Source organism: Magnolia sinica, chromosome 13 (assembly GCF_029962835.1).
Source record: "Magnolia sinica isolate HGM2019 chromosome 13, MsV1, whole genome shotgun sequence".
Taxonomy (NCBI): Eukaryota; Viridiplantae; Streptophyta; class Magnoliopsida; order Magnoliales; family Magnoliaceae; genus Magnolia; species Magnolia sinica.
In genome coordinates, this window is record NC_080585.1 from 18128196 (window position 1) to 18150021 (window position 21826).

The following is a 21826-nucleotide window of genomic DNA, read 5'->3' on the forward strand; positions in this document are numbered from 1 at the left end:
TTTGACGACCCTTAAAATAAAATAAACCTTAAAAATCATTCATTTATTATATCATCATACTATAATGATGTTTATTCTATTCTAACATTATTTCAATAAAATAAATCTAAATAATTCATAAAAATATCAAAATCAATACAAATATGCATTATACGTTAATCAAACTATGCTAACAAATAAATCACATAATCAGAAATTGTTTAATGCCGTCACTTCATCTTCAGATAAGTATGGTCACATTTTATATGGGTCGTGTTCAGGTATAGTAGATCATTCCAGTTCTTGCGTTACATCGTCTACTAACAGCTCATCTGTATGGTTTTTTTATCAATAAAACGATAAGCTGACCAGGCTTAGTAGAATAACCTAGCATGGTTCATAATCATAGCAATTAAAATAACATAGAACCTATGCACAATGATATTGATGCAAATGGTGTATAAATGCATCAGATGGGGTAATCGTCCATCTGCTTGTGTTGGAAGTCGTCAACCCGCATCTAGCCGTTGGGTGGGCTTCCACATTTCGATAGGCTTGAGCATAGCCCGCATCTGGTAACGCCCTACCAGAATCGACATTTCTTCTACGGAGGGCCCTTAGGATCGACCAGGAATTATGTAAATGTAATGAATGATGGATGATATGTAAATGTATATTTTTCATATTTAGCATAGTTGTCTTGATCAAAATATTTGCATATAAATTTAGCGTACAATTATCATAACAAAATACTCAAACCAATATATCAATCAATCAAACAATCACAAACAATTTATTTTTATTTTAATGAATTATGAGACAAGTTGAGTTACTCACTTGAGTCTGGTAGTATAGACTTTGTAGGGTAATTAGGTTGGTTTGAATTCCAAGGTCCTATCAATTATATCAACGATATTATTATTCATATATTTTTATTAAATGGTGGGACCCACCTTTGATTAACATCCTAGGTGGCCAAATCCAAAATGATTAAATAATTAAAATTTTTATTTTATATTTCTATTTTTTATTTCCTTTTTAAGATCATAAAATTGATCGAAAATTATTTGATCGGGGTGGCCTATCGGATGATTAGATCATTCAGATTCTTGAGGTCTTGTCATGTTTTGCTTCTACACATTAGATGAATAGTGTAGATTTAACCACACATACACTAATGGCTCATCTCGACCTTCTACACTAAGTAATACCAACACTTGCAAAAAAATCTAAGATTCTCTTATTAAACACTTTTAGATCTAACTAATGTGGCTCATTTGATGGTCAGATTGATCTGAAAATTAGGGCCCTTGTATATTTTGGCCTTAGGGATTATATGATCCATACAGATCTAATCTAATTTGATCATATTGCATCTATTTAATTTATTACTAAAATAATACTGAACAGATCCAAAACATCCATTATATAGATCAAGAAGAAATTAACAACATAATAAAAAATTAAAAAGAACTAACGATTATAACTTACCTGATCGAGCCTTCTTAGAACCTCCTTTCCCTTATTCTTCAAAGCTTCCTATTTTTTTTTTCAAGAATCGATCCCTAAAACTTTCTCTCAATTAAGAATATATTTACCAACTTAACTATTGACTTCTTTTTATTTTTTATTAAAAAAATCTTTAAATATTTATTTTAATTTTTTTTAATACACCAAAATTTAGAGTTGTTACAGTGAAAGCCTATGACCAAAAATAAGATGCATCCAAAGTTTAAATGGGCCACACGATAGGAAATAGTTGGGATTTTGTGACCACCACTGAAACACTTAGGCCACAAAAGTTTTGTATTGGTTTAAGTTCACGGTGTTTTCACTTCATCTCAGCCAAAATGACCTTATAAACAGTTTGGATGGAATATAAACATCTAGGTGGAGTCTAGGAAGGTCTCAACAGTACGCATTCCTTTCCCCACTGGTTCATTTTGTATGGCCCACTTGAGTTTTGGATACTACTCATTTTGGTCAAATGTCCTAAAATGAGCTCGAAAAACGGATGGACGCGTTAGATTTCTCACAAACATCACAGTGGGCTCCACCCAAAATTCTTGCGTTGGAACTTCATGCGAAAGACTTTCATTAGGAAATCCACGTCCGTCCATATGTCGGATTTACTGCTAAAGTCTCTTGTAGAATTCCCTACGCTAGAAACGTAGGTGGGGCCCACCTTCATGTTTGTGAGAAATCCACCCTGCCCATCAATTTTTTGAGTTTATTTTAAGACATAGGACCAAAAGTGGATCCAATAATCAAGTGGGCCCAAAACGTGAGGATTGAATGTCCTTATTCGAAATATTTGTGGGACAACAATCAACATAATGAATTTATTTGTTTTTTTATTAATAATAATAATTTATCTATTTTTTATGAATAATGATATTTTAATTTTGTTTAAGTACTTTAGTTTATTTGAATTAAATAGAATAATTTTATTTTCATTTAACAAAAAATAATTTCTTTATAATGTAAAACATTTTCAAATAGGAGATAGGGCAGACATTTCAAATGTTTGTTAACGAATAGTTTGTTTCAAATTCAATACTTAATTTTCAAACTTCAGCCATAATTCAGCCAATTTAGATTTCAGATTTAACAAACGGGGCCTTAATTTTTTACTGCACATGTCAATATCCATAGCTCAAGTGGTAGACTGAGTGAAAGATACCTCGTTTCAACACTGAGGTCCGTCTATCTTCTAGCATTGCAAATATGCTATATTCAAACTTCATTGGATGCCTTCAATACATCTTAAGTGCCATTGTTAATCTTTTAGCATTGCAAATATGCTCTATTCAAACTTCATTAGATGCCCCGTGAAGAAAAACAATGGATTGTGTGGCCCCCTATATTGTCAAGCTTCATGCGCCAAATGTGCTATCTTCCTGCATTTGCTACATATTTCACTATACATTTTTAAGTGTCATACACCGTGTGTGCAAAGTTTATAATTTTACATTTGCTTTGAAAACAATACAGAAATAATGGTACTAGTGCACATGGTTAGGAGTCTGCCCTCTACATGTCTTGCACATGCCATGGTTGGATGCGATAGTCCAGATGTCTAGATTTGTTGCGTAATAAATCCTGGTTGTGCCTCCGACCCAACATGAGGTCCGGGCGTGCATGACGGTCATGGTGTTTTTATTTAACATTTTTATGCTGGTAGGCCTAATATCTCACCCTTTCTCACCTCTTTCAATTGACATAAAGCCTCTGCCCATGCTCTCTTCCTGTACCCTCTTTCTTTGTCCATAGCTACACCCATGCTCTCTAATTTTAGTTAATGGTAATTATGTATTTAGAGATCAAAGTTTATATAAATTATAGTTTATCAAGTTTAATTTAAGCATTGCTAAAATCTGTATTGCATTTTAAGATAATTTCTAATATATAATTATTGTTAACTAAAATAAGATGAACTCATTTCTAAAAAGTTGTTTGGATGCCGGTAAATGAACCAAGTTGTAAATGATTTAATTCTATTTTTCGATGACATTTACAGCCTGCAAATGATTTAAAGCATTTACCCGTCTAATTTACAGGTAAAAGGTTCAAATTTCATTTACAGGCTCTCCATTAATCGCCTAACGGCTATAAATGGAAAAATTGACTCTCTATTTATAGGACCCAAATAATTTATAAGTTATCCAAAGACAAACAATCATTTACCTTTAAATCACTTGCAGCTTAAAGCCAAAAAAATCAGCTTTTATCATTTGCTTGTAAATCATTTACAGGCATCCAAGCGACCCCTAAGGAGCAACCAAAGAAGGCCTTATATTCACACATCTTTTTTTCTGTTTTTTTTATCATTATTTAAAATATGAATCTAATCCAAATAAAAAGAATAAAGAAAAAGAAGGCGAAATTTGGAAAATTCAGCAGAGATTATGTACCAAGAAGAGGATTTATACAAGGCATGAGACTTCTGTAAGTCCTACCATTTGGCTGGTGTTCATGACATCGAATGACGGTAGACGAGCCGAGTTCCTCAGAGGTGTGGATGAAGAGTAGCGAGTGCATGTTTTTCCCCAATATGTCCTTTTTAAAGGTTCCTTCTAGTTAGTTTATCTGAAACATTTCCCATCTGTAGTAAGATCTGTTATATTTCTTCTGAGGATTGGACTGGATGTGGGTCATGAAAAACATATTAAAAAAACTTCTTAAAAAATGTATCTGAAAAAAATGGATGGATGGCACAGATGATGACACATACATTACAGTGGGCCCCACAAAGTTTACTCACCATGAGATAGCAAGGTGAGTTACTACATCCTCGTTCAGTCAAGGAATGACACAATGCAGGCTTTTAACTACAAGATATTTAAAAGGTAAATTCAATTAGAAGAGATCTTTTAATATATAGAGTCATTTAAGTATACTTAAATCAGAAAGTGTTTGAAAATCTAATTCAAATTTTAGTCACAGTAGACATTTATATTTGAATTTAAAAGAATTTAAAATACAAATTCTTATAGAATTCAGAATTTAAATTCAAAGTTTGCATTTTTAAATTTAAAAGAATTCAGAATACAAGAGACGTGGTCATTTTTTGAGAAGTCCTCATCTAATGTAAGGTGTCATCTGGCTGTAACAATGACTTATACTTTACATGTGGAGCATTCTTGTGTCTTTTTTTTTAACAGTGGGCTTAAATCCTAATGATTGAATTTATTTATTTTTTACTGAGGAGGCGAGTTTTATATATATATAAAAAAACCTGATGGAAAGCTTATAGATGGAGGTATATGAATTTGGAGCTTACCCAATTGGATTTAAATATGAGTAAATGGAATATATTTGAAAGTAAAATATTCTGTTTGGAGAAGAGTACAAAGAAAAATCCACTTTAATATCTTAGAAAAGTGTACATATGTAATATTTAATATAATAATTATAATAAGCCCATTAAAATATATACTTTAGTAAAAAAGATGAAATTTTATAACTCGGGTAAACCACATTTATAAGGATTACAAGCAAGTAATTTTTCGGTGTTTTTAACCATCAATTTAAATGGTTTGGATCATTTTATGAATGTAATTTTAATGAAATGGTATTAGTATGAGAGGTGTATGATGGACATGTATATAGCAGTATTTTTATAATTTATTTACTCGTCCCACTTTCTAAGTAACTCAAAAACCCACTTCACCCATTTACTTCCAAAATCAACTTGCCAGCCCAAATATTCTCCAAATAACATTCACCTTCATTTACTCGGTACATCACGGAACGGATGATGAACAATGGCCATCCATACCAGCTGGGGGACACACCCATGCTTGAATCTGAAATCCATTCCATCCATCATTTGATCCACCCCATGTTGCTTATGATAATTTTAAAAAAGGGAAAAAGAAAAAAACAGACTAATCCAAAATTCAAGTGGACCACACCACAGGGAATAGTGGAAATGTGAATGCCCACCATTCAAACTTGGTGTCCACCGTGATGTTCATATGCAATCCAACCCGTTCCAAAAAGGGATCCACTGCAGGATGAATGGAAAATTCAATTATCAATCTGATCCAAAGCTTAGTTGGGCCCAAAAAAGTCTAAATAGCAGGCATACCGATTCCCACTTTTACCTGTGGTGTGGCTCATTTAACCATTGGATCGACCTCATTTTTGGATCCCTGTGCTATAATGATCTAAAGAAAATGATGGACAGAGTGGATTCTACACAAACATTACGGTGGGGGCCATAGATCTTCTTGTTGCAATGGCTCCTGCACCAACTGTCGTAGGAAATTCGCGTAGTCCAGCACTTATGCACAGTACACACGAGTTTCCAACTCTAACAAGGACTCCGTAAATCATAATCCATACCATTGGTTTTTTTATGTCCCACTCTGGATGGGCCATACATCAAAGAGTCTTAGAGCTTTCTATTCGTGGCCTATGGATAGACGGTTACGAATTGGCATACGACAACCGTCCAGATTCATCTGTAAAGGTCCGTAACATCGGCGTCTCCCTAAACAGTGAAATTTTTCGTAAATTATCCATCAACGATGGGACTCAACAGACCAACGGTCCAGATATCCAATCCATGGGTCCAATATACCAGAAATGAAAACACGTGTACAACGTGCCAGAACCGTGTCCCGCCTCTCTCTCTCTCTCTCTCTCTCTCTCTCTCTCTCTCTCATATCCAAAACCTAGATTCTTTCCCAATCCTGTGCAATTCCTCTTCCTTCCATGGAAGCTTCTCGTCCCTCTCGGAAGAGCTGGAGCATCCACACCCGCACCGAAATCACCGCCCGTTACGAAATCCTCGACCGTATCGGATCCGGCACGTACTCCGACGTCTACCGCGCCCGTCGCGTGTCGGACAACCTCATCGTAGCGCTCAAGGAGATCCACGACTACCAGAGCTCCTTCCGAGAGATTGAGGCCCTCCAAACTCTACAAAACTCCCCCAACGTCGTCTCCCTCCTTGACTACTTCTGGCACGAGGATGATGATGAAGATGCTGTCCTTGTCCTTGAATTCCTCCCTTCCGATCTCGCCTCCGTCATCCACCACGCCAAACGGAACTGCTCGGATGGGATGTCCGTTGGCGAGATTAAGAGATGGATGGTTCAGATCCTCCAAGGGGTTGACGCGTGCCACCGGAATTTGGTGGTCCATCGTGATCTCAAGCCGTCGAATCTTCTCATCTCCGCTGACGGTGTTCTCAAATTGGCAGACTTCGGTCAGGTAATTACTACATGCTATGTGTATAATCATTTGCATTCTGTCGATTTAGGCTGTTGAGACAATGGGCCCTACTATAGGAAGGGGTAGGGCTGAAGAATTGTATTGATCAGATTATCCCATCCATCCGATTGGGCTGCCATCAAGTGGACGGTGAAAAAGGGAATCTGGCAAAATTCAATGGTTAGGATTGTTCAGTCTGAGTGATTTTTGGACCATGCGTCAATAACATTGGGGCCCATTATGTGGATTTTCTTGATTGGTGGGAATGTAGTCCACATGATTGTGTCTGTGACCTACCTTGCTCTGCCAGAAAATGGTACGATTCCTCCGTTGTTCAGCTCAGTATTCTAATGCTTATGGAATTGTCAAGTTCATATATTGGTAATTGAATTGCATGAATTGTTTGAGTTTACACCTTACATTTGAGAGATGAATCTGATTGTAGCTGGAATTAGTAGGAAATGGACTAAATTAGCACCCAGTTCACCTATGTCTAGATATCAGATTATGCAATTTGGGATTGTGCTTGGGCTAGTAACTGCTCTATTGTAACTCATTTTCGACTTTATAGTTGCAGTGGTTCCACTTGGTGATCTTATCCCTTCTCTGTGGGTTAGTTATGCCACCAGTTTCCAATATCTTGTATGTAATCGTCACCCTTGATGCCTTGTATGGTTGTGTACTTGGAATGGTCTGAATCAAGTTTGCATCATGCAACACACTGCAGGTGGTATTAGAGCCTTTTTGGTGCCACATGACAAAAAATAATGTGAAGTGGATGATCTAGCCACCTATCAAGAACCTACTCGAAGTCTTGGTATTAATTGTTGCTCTTTAAGTATAGGGTATATGCTAATTTGTTGTTCATGTCGGTGTCATGGTAGTAAACAATGGTTATGTTATAGTCATATTGACCGTTACATAAAGGAAACAATCACCATTTCGTGATACAGCGGTGAATTGTCTCTTCTAAAAAATGGGCCATGTCAATTGACATAGGCCAATACGTCCATTATGGGCACATTTATAGGCCAATATAGCCATAAATGTCTTCATCATCATCATCATCTAAGCCTCATCACAATTAATTAGATCGGCTATATGTGTATCTACGTTTTCCTCTCTATATGGGCAAGCTGCCGAAGCATCTCTGGGACAAGGTCACAGAGAAAGAGGAAGGAAGATTGGCAAAATAGAAGAGTAGACACTTATCTTTAGGGGGAAGATTTACTCTGATAAAAGCGGTAATGACAAGCGTGCCATTATATTTTACATCCCTTTTCAAATGTCTGAAGTTGGTATTGAACCGTTTGAAAAAGTTGAGGCACAAATTTTTATGGCAAGGCTCAACAAAGACTCAGAATTTTCACTTATTGAAGTGGGACGAAGTGTGTAAGCCGAATAGGGAGGTCGGGCGGTGGTGAAGCCACTAGAAGCTATTAATGAAGCATTGGTAGGGAAGTGGTTGTGAAGATTTGGGTCAGAGGATAGCTGTTTGTGGCGCTAGGTGTTGGTTGGAAAGTATGGAGCCTCAACAAATTGGAGGTGGGTAAAAGGGTCCTCATTGTATAGAGCTTCCTGGATTTGGAAAGCAAATGAAAGTGTAGTAGCTAAGTCAGGGTAGGCATCTAATTCAAAGTCAAGGATGGTGAGAGCGTGTGGTTTTGGGAAGATGCCTAGATAGGGAAAGACCCCTCTAATATGAATTTCCTAGGCCGGCCAAGTTTGCAACAAAAAGCAATATTACAATTGTAAAATGTTTCTCTTATTCAGGAAAAGAAGGTGGGTAGACTGTGGAAGAAATCTATCAGACAAGGAGATTGATGAGATTGCTAGGGCTTCAACTATGCTCCAGGCCCTTAGCCTTTCGCCAGGGTAAGAGACACCCTGAGTTGGGGAGCGTCGAAGTCGGGCAAGTTTTCAGTAAGGCCCTTCTATAGCTTGATCAATCACAACACAAGGGGTCAAATTCGGGTTTAATTTTGGCAGCTTAGGTATGACAGTGCGGCGCCTCTCCTATGGTGGCAGCCTTTGCTTGTCTAACGGGTAGAAGTAGAGTGCTCATCATAGACAACCTCCATAAAAAGCGATGATTATCCCAACGTGTCCCACGTGTCTTAGTGATGCAAAATCAGTAAACCACTTGTTTATTCATTGTCTACCCACAAGGTCAATTTCGAAAGTTTGTTGGGAGGGTTTCGAAATCCCGTGAGTAATGCATGCATCAAGTGAATGGGTTGTTGCAAGCTTGGCATGAGGGTGGTCATAGTAAGGAACGAAAGCTTTTGTGGATATTGTCTCTATTAATGGGTCTTTGGTCTAGATGGGATGAAAGGACAACCGCTGCTTCAAAGCCAAGTGCAAGTTGGCGTCAAGGATGATTGAGCAAGCTAAAGTGAATGTAGAAGCCTAGGCATTTTCATTGAATATTGATGTCAAGGTATTCCATAACGGTAATGGTGGTCGTAACGGCCACCACCGTTACCTTTACGATATAGGTCGTAACGGTTGTTACGGCCCCCGTAACGGCCGTTATGGTCTCTTTTTTATTATTATTTATAAATAATTTTAAAAAAAAACCTATGTCTATTCCGTAATGTTGAAAAAAAAAAAGTCTAAAAAACTTGTGCATGCTCTGTAACAGGCCATTACGGGGCTGTTATGGCCTTTATAGGGGATGTAACGGGCCATTAACGGCGGTTATGGGTCATTTTTTTCCATAACAGCTATTACAACTGTTACAACCCCGTAACATGTAACGGTTGCTACCGTTACCTTTACATAACGGCCTTTTCGACACACCATGATTGATGTAGATGGTCTCTTTTAGGCTCCTTTGGAGTTTTTGTAGTTTTGTGCTCCTTTGGCACTCTTTTAATAAAATTTTCATCACCTTTCCAAAAAAAAAAAAAAAGTTGGGGGTTCAGCTACATGAATCCTATTCTACCATTCCACTCTAACAAGGGCCATACCTTCAGGTAAACCATAGGTCAGCAAATCTTTTCTTTCTACTTCCATCCACATCCTTTTTGGACCTATCCCTTGCCCTTTTAAAGCCTTCAAATGCTAACTCACTCCTTCTAGCTGGTGTGGTTTTTGGTCTCTGTTGCATGTGACTAAAACATCTGTCTACTTCCCCTCATATTATTACTCATTGGTGCAACTTCTAAATTCCCTCAACTGCATTTACCAAAGGATAATCGTCAAAAACTACCTTTAGGAGAAAGGAGTTGAGATGAAAAAAAAAGAAGTCATCTTGCCGCTCATCCATCTTAACATCCTCATTTCAGCTACACTCATCCTAAGAACATATTGTTCCTTAACTACCTACCATTTTCTCATAAAGCATGGGATGGTCTTATAGCTATCCCTATAAAATTTCCCTTTCAATTTGAGTGGTACATTATGAAATTTTTTATTTTCTCTCTCTCTCTCTCTCTCTCTCTCTCTCTCTCTCTCTCTCTCTCTCTCTCTTTTCACTTCTTTATTCATTCTAACCATGAAGAAGCTTGAAAACTAATTTAAACTCGATTTAGGCCTATTTTGAGGATCAAAACACATAATTTGAGTGGGATTCACCTTTCAAAAAATATTTTTGAGTCGGATTTGATGAATCAAAGCAAAGTGGATCATTTTGGGAAATATTGAATGGAGTAAACCATCACTCTTTGTTTTAAATTTTTCCATCTTTTTATTGTATTTATTTGTAACAGGCCCTAAATCATGCTTGGTTTGCGTTTGATTAGGGCCTATTTGGTAGGCTTTCAGCTGGTCAAGCTGATGCTACCCGGAAAATAGCATTCTTACCAAAGAATGGCCTGTTACACCATCAAATACATGTCCAAAACCAAAAAAGAATTCATATTTGGGATCCCTAGAAAAGGGGCAGTAAACCATCATCGTCACTACCACCCCTCTCAAAGGAGCTTCATAAGAAAATTGTTTCCATTTGATTTGGATTGGTTTAATTGGAACAAAAGAACAAGGTTAAAATGACTGTAACTAGCAATCTGCTTCCACACTATATTTATGTTCTTCATATGATATGTAAGCTGTAGCATGAATCTACACCCATTTAGCATGGAGAAGGTTTTGATGGTGATGATATAAATGTGTAACATGAAGTTTGAATCACTGACCTCATTGTCAGTCTATATCCGAGTCTTCTTTGTGAGAGTAGTTGTAGCCAGATATCTTTAAGTGTGGTCTCCGGATTCCAAGGGTTAGACCAGTTTTTATTTATTTATATGATTAGATAACAGATGTATTTCCAGAGAAACGAGTTGCCGAAAAAACAGGTTTTGAGTGTTGGATCCATGATAATGAGAATATTTAATGATCAGTAAAACAAGGCTGGCAACTTGAACTTGGTAGAGGTTCAGTAATTTACCATCTCAATTTATGCTTCAGGAGCTATAGAATTAAATGTGTTGGGAATTTGGCAGCCCATTTTAACCTTTGGGTTTGCTGCCGGAAGTAGAAATAGTTGTTAGAAACAATGCAAGAAATGGATGTAGCCACGCGAGAAACCGTTACGTGAAACATCGCACTTTACAATGATAGCAATTGTATTTTAGCAAGAAGCATGAAACAAATACGGAAAACAAGAGAAGTTGGTAACTGTTGTTGCTGCTGCTTTTTGCAATTCTGTTATTTACACCGTCATCACTGGCCTTTTCCCAAAGGCAATTACCATTTTTCTCGTGCATCATCTTGGTGGTGATTTGTGTATTTCTGCTAATGTTGGTATACCTATCTAGCATCATCTTTCAGGTATATGAAAGTTTTGCAGCCTCTAAGCTTATGAGAAAATTGTCTGGTGTTGGTTTGCCAGTTGAGGAAATTTCAGGAGCATAGATTTGTTCTGCAAATTATATCACATAAATGGGCAAGATACTTAAAACCAGAGACTAAGTATGCTCAGGCATCCCATTTTAGAGTTGGACTCTTTGTTGACTGCCATGTTAGACTACCATGCCCTTTACATTTCATCCTCATATAGGTGGTCACTGATATTTCCTCATGCATATCTTATGCTGCAATTCATGTGCTTTTGTAAATGTTAATATATATCCAATAGCAGTGGGAGACATTTTTAAGTGTATGACTTGGAAATGTGAAATTTGGTGGCGTTGGTTTTCCAGTCGAGAATACTTATCCCAGAGCCAAGATTTGTGCCCATAGACGATAACCCACATGGGCAAGATCCTCAAACCCAGGAATGGAATCTCCAACAGCCTGAAGTTATTCCAAATCCAGAAGCAGAAAGTTCATGGCCAGAAGGTTCCAGGAACCCATCAACTGTACTCCAAGAGCCCAGGCCTTTACATGGAGAAGGTTCTTTGCAAGGGCTAGATGGCCTCAAGTCCAAAGATCCTGTGGATGAAACTGACGTGGAGGCAAAGCTTCCTGACAGTGATGTATCTTGCCTCGCTACCTGCACTACGAGCGACATGGACGATGATCCTTTCAAGAACTCTTATTCTTATGAGGCAGATGAGGGGGGAGAGGATGAATCCGGGGCCTTCACTTCCTGCGTCGGCACTCGATGGTTTAGGGCTCCAGAACTACTCTATGGATCTACCAACTATGGACTTGAGATCGACCTGTGGTCGTTGGGTTGCATTTTCGCGGAGCTTCTCAGCCTAGAGCCCCTGTTCCCTGGAACATCAGACATCGATCAGCTTAGTAGGATCATCAATGTCGTGGGCAACTTAAATGAAGAAACTTGGCCGGGCTGTTCAAAACTTCCCGACTATGGAAAGATTTTCTTTAACAGGGTTGAAAATCCACTCGGTTTGGAAGCATGTCTACCAAACTGGTCTGGCACCGAAATCAATCTTGTGAAGAGACTCATTTGCTACGACCCGATGAATAGAGCTACTGCAATGGAACTACTTCATGACAGGTATTTGAATGAGGAGCCTGTGCCAGTTCCTACAAGTGAGCTCAGAGTGCCTTCTAGAAGCGACAGCCAGGATGAGAGCTCCCAAGGAGAGTGGTGTGACTACAAGGATTTTGATTCGGATTCTGATCCTGAGTTTGGCAGCGTCGATGTCTCAACCACCGATAAGGGCTTCTCTATTCGATTCTCTTGAAATGAAGGAATGAAAAAAGGTATTGTGGAAAATTATTTCATTACATTCTTTTAGTGATCAGATGAATCCTACGTAGTTGGATTACCAATTTGGTAAGTATTCGATGCAAATTACACAGAAACCTTTGATGGTGTGTTGTATAAAACATTAAAACTGCAATTTTGTCTCTGAAAGAGATTTTGTTCATGAGATCAGTTTTTAGTAGTCTGGTAACCTCTGGTGACTGTGTCCCTTGTGCTAGACCAGGCCATTCATCGTACACCACATCATGGGTGCTTTCGTGGCGCCTAAAAAGTGAGGCCAATCTGATTGGCATGCAAGTCATGTATGAGAAATGGGGACACAGATTCCATCCTACCCCTGCCAGGATGGACTCAGTACCTGCAGGAGCTCTGTGGGACCCACCGTAATGTATGTGTTCTATCCACCCTGTCCATCCATTTTGCTAGATTATTTTAGGAAATGAGACCAAAAATAATGCAGATCCAAAGCTCAAGTATACCACACCACAGCAATCAGTGGGGGTTGAATGCTTACCATTGAAAACTTCTTGGGGGCCACAGAAATTTCTGATCAAGCTTATGTTTGAGTTTTCCTTTCATCCAGGTCTATGTGACCTTATGAACAGGTTGGATGGCAAATAAACATTATGGTGGGCCTTAGGAAGGTTTCAATGGTGGCATCATTATCACCACTGCTTGCTGTGGTGTGGCCCACTTGGGCCTTGGGTGTGCCTCCTTTATGAGCCCATGCCTTAAAACGATTTGTTAAAATGGACGTACTGTCCCGGCAGGGGTAGGATGTTGAAATGATTGACAGCATCTGATGTTGCATGCCTTACCGGCCTTATTTTCAAACCACGGTGTAGCACAGATGACAAACAGCCAGAAGATTGAAGATTGTTGGCACGAAGATTGAAAATCAACGGGCTCGTGGATAAAGCAGCATGCGGAGGGTGAAATATGGCTCCCGCACCATTTGTGTTGGAGCTCTTATACTCTTCAAGTGCTATACGATACAAGGCTAGGCACCTTTGATAGCTCCACTCCCATTTTCTGATGGTGGTGATTCATCCACCATAAACAGCAAAGTTCAACAGCCCACTCCCATTTTCTGGTGGTGGTGATTCATCCACCATAAACAGCAAAGTTCAACAGCCCATCCGACTGTCCAAACCACTGATCCTATCATGGGTGAAGTATAATAGCAGATCTGATAACAACGGTAATTATCTTATTTTACCTATTGAATTGTCCATGTTAGGATGTATTGGCAAACACAACAAAAATTACCTCCATCGTGGAAAAAAAAAAAAAATGTAACCCTTGGACATGATGTCCTTCTAAATTCTAACCGTCAATCTGTAGACCACAAATTGAAAAGTCAAGAATGCTCCATCAAGGCAACTTTTTAGCTTTGCACCATAGACAGCGGGATGCAGCAAGCCAACGGCCTAGATTACCGGATGGTGGGCACCCCTGCTACTGCCGCACTTGGTTTCACCTCAACAAAGAAACCGACACAACATTCCTCAACACAGCAGCAGCAGCAGCAGCAGCCTCATCAGGCAAGGAAAATGAAACGCTTATACATGTTGACAAAGATCTAGTCTCCTGAAAAAGGGCCAAACCAACCAAAAGGAACAAGTTCCTCTCCCACTATCCAGTTAAAACACTCAAGGATTCGCCACTTCCACCACAATTTCTTTACTGTGGAAGTGGATTCTTTTTTCTTTTCTTTTTTGAAATTTTAACACACGCACACACACCCCTACACACTCACGCCGTAGTGGGCTTTCACCACCTATGGATACTCCAACCCTTGACCAGGCGTTGAAACTCCCGAGAGTCTACCACCTGAGCAAGAGCAAGGATCCTGTGGAAGTGGATTCAAATTAGCCTCTCTCTCTCTCTCTCTCTCTCTCTCTCTCTCTCTCTCTCTCTCTCTCTCTCTCTCTCTCTCTCTCTCTCTCTGAGAGCAGCCGCTCCCCAAACCGCGCTATCCACCTTAAAAGGACCTGAGAAGGCTGCTACAGTCTACCCAACCATCAAGAAGAATCCTCCCCATACCAGCAAAATGAGAACCCTTGCTACTAGCACTGTCAAACCCAAATCAGAACTTGCAGTCTCCTGCACCAAATCTCCATTGTAATCGTGTCTTCAAAAACCAAAATTGTATCCATTTCACCCCAAAATTCCATGACCACCAAAATCCCTCTAGAAAACCAATTTTAAAACCCTCAAGTGCAAAGCATCAAATGAGATCCCTTAGGTCGGTGATCCAGATTTGATGGATCCAGGGATCCGGCTATGGACAGACAGACTACAAAGGTTCATATCGCAGGATCAACGACTGAATGAATTCAAGCTTCCACTTGGGAGATTTTTGGGCATGATTTATCCTTGTTGGATCCCATAAGATTCAGCCATCTAGATCACCAAGCTGAGTCCTCAAGTCCAACCTGAAGGCCAAAGATACTACTGAGACATACCCCTGGCTGGAGGATCCTATAGTCATGCTAACACACACCCTCCCCTCTCCTTGCACGCCTAGTTGCCCATGGAGAACATAGAGAGCATTCCTGCAAAATGCACAACAACCCACATGAGAATTACCTGGTTCAACGTCCAGCTTGCATTTCACCTGTAGGTATGGCATCTCCAACAAACATATACCGCATATAAGATTACTTCATTTCAAATGAGTTTGAGAAACCTCATTGAAGACTCCTGCAAATGATGGCCCATCATTTCTTGATCCATGTTTAACCCTCAAAATTAAAAAAGAGTTCAGCAATCCCCTCATAGCAGTGAGCTTCACCATCCGCCATAGATGAGGTGCGCATAATATGCCCGTCCATGGGAAATGCATCTATATATGTTTTAGACCTCCAGACACAATATACACATTCCTGCTTTCGGTTATTCTAATTTCAGCTCCATTTCTGTGAACAGCATACAGCTCTCGGTCCTGATGCTATTTGACAAACAAAGGGTCCATTTCACCATCATCGCTGATCACAAGTTCACATTGCCTACGCGATGCACCACCTCCAAGATTGCTCAGGTTGTAATATACAATCTGAAGCAGATGCCAGCCTTTTCTTTGCACAACAGACTGAAACTGATCCATGATTTTTACCTGAATCCCAACTAGAGAATCGGAACCATGTGGTCTGGAGTCATTTCATCTGTGTAGGCAAGACTGCTTTGTGTCTTCACTTCCCATGAGCTTTAGGAGAAGGCATCACTTCCCACCAGTAAGCCTCTGCAAAAATTGCTGTAATCGGTGGCAGAATCCAGTAACGATGAAGACCTAACCAATACATGAAACTAGAGGAATAAAGTGTCATGAACTTCACGTCAACCAGAAGACATTAGGTGTACAGAGACCTCAATGGTTTTGAATACTCCCATCTTCACCAATCTCCCATGCCTTTAAAGGCAGACGGAAAGATATAGGAAACAGCATTCATAAAAGCTAAACGTTGTAAAGGTCCAATGAAAACAACTGCAAAAAGAAAAGGAAAAAGAAAAAACCAATAAAATGGCACCTCTGAGGAAATCCATTGAAGCATTTAAAAGTAAAGATAACCATAGCAAGTCCATACATGAATCATCAGCATACATACCTCTTAAATGGTGATCATGGACCAGATGTTGAAAACTATATATATTTGTTTTGTTTTGTTTCGTTTCATTTTGTTTTTTTTTTTTTTTAAGGTTATGAATAATCTTTATTAAAAACAGCTTGACAAGAAGCCAAGACAAAAAATACAGCTATAGGTAGACTACAATTCCCAAAAAAGAACAGACTACATTCAAGTCTACTAAAAGGCGCCCAGTAGCCTATTCAACTACATCCCTTTTCACCCTCCTCACGATTTGCTCCATAGATGAGCGTTTGTTATTGAAACACCGAGAATCACATTCCTTCCAAAGGTTCCAGAGGCCAGCCAAAAGAAGTTTCCGCCAAACAGATAACCTGCCTTTCGCCATGGGGACTCCTTGCCTAGCCCCAAGCATCTGCGGAACTGATTGTGCATAATCCAATTCACCTTGAAGAGATTGACAATGTGGTTCCATAGCTGATATGCGATAGGACAATGCAAAAGAAGGTGGTTTCAAAGGAGGCACCATGATGTCAGATCATGTTATAAAAAGATCTAGCCATGAAGGAACCAGAGGGGGATGCAGACCACACTAACAAGTCTCTCAGATCTGGACTGAGATAGAAATGCCGAAGGCAGTGTAATAATCTAACGCAGTTTTCACACTCCCGAGTCTGATAGGCTCCTTCTACAAAGGGGACACCATGCTTCCCTCTTTAAGCTAACACCAAAAACTATATATTTTTGTGTTATCCAAGAGCCTTTAAGATCCGGTTTAAACTTTTCTTCATTAGTCATCACTGTAATGTGCCAATGACCAATCATAAACAGCTCATTATCACAATTATATAAATAAAAGTTGATAGCCTGTTACAGATACTAGTGGCATCATGCACAGCCACGGACGCAGAAGCATGTCTCTTTTTCCTGTGCTTTCCTCCTGCAAGTAACAGGGAAAAAAAAATACTGGTTTAAAAGTCCCACTTTCATGCTCCACGAGCACACATTTTTCACCCATCTCACATGACCATGAATTGCTTGTGCAAGATGTTCTTCTTTTTCAAATTTTTTTTTAAAAAAAAAAAGAAAGAAAAGAAAGAAACAAAGAACAATCGTTCATCAATATAGTGTATTAAGTTTCTGATACCAAGAGCAGGGGCCTAGGACCCTCCCCGTACAAGTATGCCTGTTTCCTTGAAACATGATAAATACAATCACAACATTGAGATTAGAACCTAAATCCCTAATTTCATCCATAAAAAATGATAATGTCCACCGGATCACGGACCTCATTTTAATAGTTTTGTTTGTATAAAAAGGAAAAAAAAAGGGAAACAAAGCTTACAGATGGTAAAATGTAGCTACAAGTCAGAATGGCAAAATGCCCAATCTCTGAAAGCAAACACCATTCATACTGTACATGAAAGATTTGGTTACATAAACAAGAGAGAGTTCATATCTCCCCTCGATAGCCTCCAGATCCAAAATAATCCCTTCTTGAACCAGCAATCGCCATGCTCTTCTGATGTTCCAACTTGGGGCAGTCGCGGATACGGTGACCAAGCCCACCACAATAAGCACAACCCTTTACTCCACTGGCATTGGTAATGGCATCCACATCTTCCATTGGATCGTTGAGTTCCCCTAGCACAGGTGGGATTCTTTGCTTTGCTTCTTGCAGGAGGTGCTTTAGATCTAGTAATGTTGTCTCGCTTTGGTTCTTGTTTATAAATGTTGTTGCTATGCCAGTCTTCCCGCACCTTCCGGTTCGACCAATCCTGTGCACGTAGTTCTCAATCTCAGCAGGCATGTCATAGTTGATAACATGCTGAATATCAGGAAAATCCAGGCCTTTTGAAGCAACATCAGTCGCAACCAAGACGTCCTTCTTCCCAGCTTTGAAGGAGGAAATGGCATATTCTCTCTCCTCTTGATCCTTACCTCCATGTATAGCTACTGCCTCAACACCTTTCAGCAGCAGATATTCATGGATGTCGTCCACATCGGCTTTGTTCTCACAAAATATCAGGACAGGAGGGGGTGTCTTTTGCAGGCATTCAAGAAGATAGACGATCTTCGCTTCTTGCTTCACATACTCAACTTCTTGGATAACATCGAGATTGGCTGCTCCTGCTCTTCCCACATTGACAGTCACGGCCTTCACCAAAGCACTTCTTGCAAAGTTTTGGATCTTTTTAGGCATGGTGGCAGAGAAAAGAAGAGTTTGCCTTTGGGCTTTGAAGTGATCAAAGACTTCCCTGATATCATCCTCAAATCCCAAGTCAACCAACCTATCCGCCTCATCCAATGTCAAGTACCTGCAACAGAAACCGTTGTCAGATCAGGAATAAAATCAACCCTCTAAAGGTCGGCTTTGTTTCGAAGAAATAGACTGGAAATAGCATAGCAGCCTCAAACCTACATGATTAAAAACTTCAGAAGTAAACATGAATTTAACACTGATGCACACTCGAGAGCTGGATGAAGTGCAGCAACAGGACAACATTGACTGCATGTGCCTGTTTGAAGGAGCTTCTAATTATGACCCGTAGAGGATGGGCACAAAAGAGAAGGATTGTAGAGGGTATTTTAGACATGAGGAACAAGCTTCTCAAGGGGATGTCCATGTCCGGGTCTCCAGGTTAAGGGGCTCAATGGATGTTAACGTTTTGTTTGAATGCCGACATCCAGAATTCCATGGCTGTTGAGATTTTGTGTACAGATGACAGCTAGAAATCATGATCATGATTGACAATTCAAAAGTGTACTGCAGGAGCATAATTGAAGTGACTCTATAGCACATGAGGTCACGAGCGGAAGACACAGTCCATGTACCGAGTCGGTCCTAAAATGTAAACACACACTCTCATGAAATCAGGGCTGTCTGATTGGATTACATTCGATGGGGAAGGATTGCATAGGGATACGAGTACGGCGCAATTTTTTAGGGTTCCTTCTCCCATGGACAACATTCCCGCTTTTGGGCTGGAATCCTAGAAATTCAACTTTCATGGAGTCCCTTTAGCTGACCAGTGGAAGCCCTTTTCCACCATGCTTAAGGCCTCCAATGATGGAAACCTTTACTATCAATGGACACCCTTAGGTGAAGGTTTCTATGCATTCAAACCTGCAAACATATAAGATTATGAGCTCCACATGTAACTATAGATATCAAAGTAGGTCAATATTTCAGTGCAAGATATCCAATATCATCCAAATGTCAGTTTCTTCAAAGGTTCCATGCTATTAGAACCCTATCATCATATATACTCTTGAAGCACACCATATACATATTTCTCAACACAAGGTCATGGTTCCATTCCATGCTGACCCAAAGTATTGAACAGTCCCCATTTTATAAACGTGCGCATTCATTTTTTGGGGTGATTCTACCTTTTAGAATGTAATGAGTGTAAATTCATTCTATGTTTCATTTTTGCTTCTTAAATAAAACTTATTTTCATTGCTGTTCAAAAAGATTAATCATACAGCTGAGTGCCTTGTTAATATGCGATGCTTGATTGAAATAATAAGGGATTTTACCTGACCCATCAACAGTACAGGTAGGGCCCACCTTTTTGGATATCTAAGACATTTTATCTAGGTAGCCAACAAATGGTGGGACATGCACTAATAACTCACCTATCAGATTATCCAATTGGTGGCTTGCAAATGGACAATTATATCCAAAAGCCCACATTCAATTAGGGCTGTCAACAGGCCTGGGGTTTGTTAAGACCCAGATTGAACTGATTAAGCCAGGCTGTTTGTGTCAGCCTATTCAAAATTTTGATTTTGCATGGAACAGGTCGGGCTGTGCCCATTTACAGCCCAATTAGACAAGTAGGACATCTGATAGTAGACAATATTGCTGGGGCATCCCACATTCACAAGGGGTGGCCCACCATGTAAATAGTGTAATTCAGCAAATGGTAGAACCCGTGTGTGCATTTTGTGAGTTGGGCTGAACTGCTTGATCGAACATGGTCTGTCTCCTCTTTGAACAAAAGCAGACAACTAAAATGCAGCTAAGCATGCAAAGATTTAAGTCACCATGTATCATGGACTAAGCATGCAAAGATTCAAGTCACTATGTATCATGGATTTCATCTTTCCATACCTGCAATTATCAAGACTCATCTTCTTCTTTGCCAATAAATCCTTCAACCTACCCGGTGTTGCCACCACAATATGCACTCCCTTCTTCACGACCTCCAGCTGCGACCGCATATCCACCCCGCCAATGCAGAGCAACGGTCTCAGCTCCGGGTACCCATTCTCCTTCAACGGGACCAAGAACTGCTCGACCACCTCATACGTCTGCCTCGCCAACTCCCTGGATGGGCAGACCACGAGCCCAAATGGCCCCTCCCCGGGCATGATCGGCATCATCACCTCCTCCTGTAGTGCCACCATGATCAGCGGCAGCACGAAAACCAGTGTCTTACCAGACCCAGTGAAGGCAATCCCGATCATGTCGCCCGACAGGATGACAGGCAGGCCTTGGACCTGGATCGGTGTCGGCTGCACGATTCCCTTCTCCTTGAGCTTCTTCAAGATGGGCTCTGGCAAGCGCATGTCCTTGAAGTTCTTGATGGGCGGCGGCACGTCGTCGCCCTCAACAAGGATATGCCACTGGCGACGAACAGTATCGGCCTCCTTGGGGGACATGTGGCGTATGGCGGAGGGGGGTTTCCAGCCCGTGGCGAGGGGTTCGGTGTAGGTGATGCCCTTGGCTAGCTCGCGCACGGACATCAGGGTCTTGCGGTCGGAGAGGTGCTCGATCATCTCAATCTCCTGCTGGACGAGCTGCTCGGTGGGGGTGATCTCGGGGAGGTCGCGCTTGAGCTGGGAGGCCTTGATGAGGAGACTGGGCTTGGATTCGGGGGGCTTGGGACGGTCAGGATCGGAGGAGAGATCGGCAGTGGGATCGGAGGAGGTGGTAGGGTCGACCGAAGTGGGGTTGGAGGACTTGACGCCCTTGCGATGGAGAATCTTCTGGACTTCCATGGCACGGCGTTTCTTGACGGGGACGTATTCAACGTAGCCATCGTCATCTTCCCCTTCGATGCCGATGTTCGAGGGTTTGGATGGATTTAGGGTTTCCATGACTAGGGTTAGGGTTTGGAGTTTCTGGTATGAGAGAGAGACGAAGATAGTTCACCGCCCGGAGCTATAGAAGGGAATTATTTGACAGAGAGGAGTTATAAAATGGACATTTCAAACTTTCATTAGGGGTCGTTTGGCACCATGATGTGAGGGGATTTTAAATCCCGAATGTCCCTGCCTAAAGTAATTGGGGTTTCAAATCTGGAAACGGATTGGCTACTCCCCTGCCACCGGCCACGTGGCTGATGGTCGGTGCTTTGTGGGCCCCACCATGATGTATGTGTTTCAGAGGGACTGGAAAATAATA

The 21826-nt window shown here is 40.5% G+C and overlaps 2 protein-coding genes and 1 long non-coding RNA gene across 3 annotated transcripts; 1 reads left to right on the top strand and 2 right to left on the bottom strand.

Annotated features, from left to right (window-relative positions):
* The first annotated feature begins 6155 nt into the window (after positions 1 to 6155).
* Positions 6156 to 12846, top strand: LOC131223047 (cyclin-dependent kinase F-1-like). The gene is made up of 2 exons (XM_058218328.1): positions 6156 to 6702; positions 11847 to 12846. Exons 1-2 carry the CDS (start codon positions 6202 to 6204, stop codon positions 12798 to 12800), a joined length of 1455 nt encoding a protein of 484 aa, XP_058074311.1. The 5' UTR covers positions 6156 to 6201; the 3' UTR covers positions 12801 to 12846.
* Positions 12847 to 15777: 2931 nt separating this feature from the next.
* On the bottom strand, positions 15778 to 16434 carry LOC131224052 (uncharacterized). The gene is made up of 2 exons (XR_009160809.1): positions 16193 to 16434; positions 15778 to 16067 (listed from the first exon to the last, which is right to left on the bottom strand). It is a non-coding gene; the product is annotated as an uncharacterized LOC131224052 (long non-coding RNA).
* A 1407-nt stretch (positions 16435 to 17841) lies between these two features.
* Positions 17842 to 21527, bottom strand: LOC131223048 (DEAD-box ATP-dependent RNA helicase 35-like). Its single transcript, XM_058218329.1, has 2 exons — positions 20531 to 21527; positions 17842 to 18728 (listed from the first exon to the last, which is right to left on the bottom strand). Exons 1-2 carry the CDS (start codon positions 21517 to 21519, stop codon positions 17864 to 17866), a joined length of 1854 nt encoding a protein of 617 aa, XP_058074312.1. The 5' UTR covers positions 21520 to 21527; the 3' UTR covers positions 17842 to 17863.
* Between the last annotated feature and the right edge of the window lie 299 nt (positions 21528 to 21826).

Bases quoted from the DNA above. Each gene is read 5' to 3' on its own strand.
- LOC131223047 (XM_058218328.1), top strand. From the start codon at position 6,202: ATGGAAGCTTCTCGTCCCTCTCGGAAGAGCTGGAGCATCCACACCCGC. The intron at 6,703-11,846 runs GTAATTACTACA...TTGGTTTTCCAG, and splicing joins AATTGGCAGACTTCGGTCAG to TCGAGAATACTTATCCCAGA.
- LOC131223048 (XM_058218329.1), bottom strand. From the start codon at position 21,519: ATGGAAACCCTAAATCCATCCAAACCCTCGAACATCGGCATCGAAGGG. The intron at 18,729-20,530 runs GTATGGAAAGAT...TTTCTGTTGCAG, and splicing joins ATGAGTCTTGATAATTGCAG to GTACTTGACATTGGATGAGG.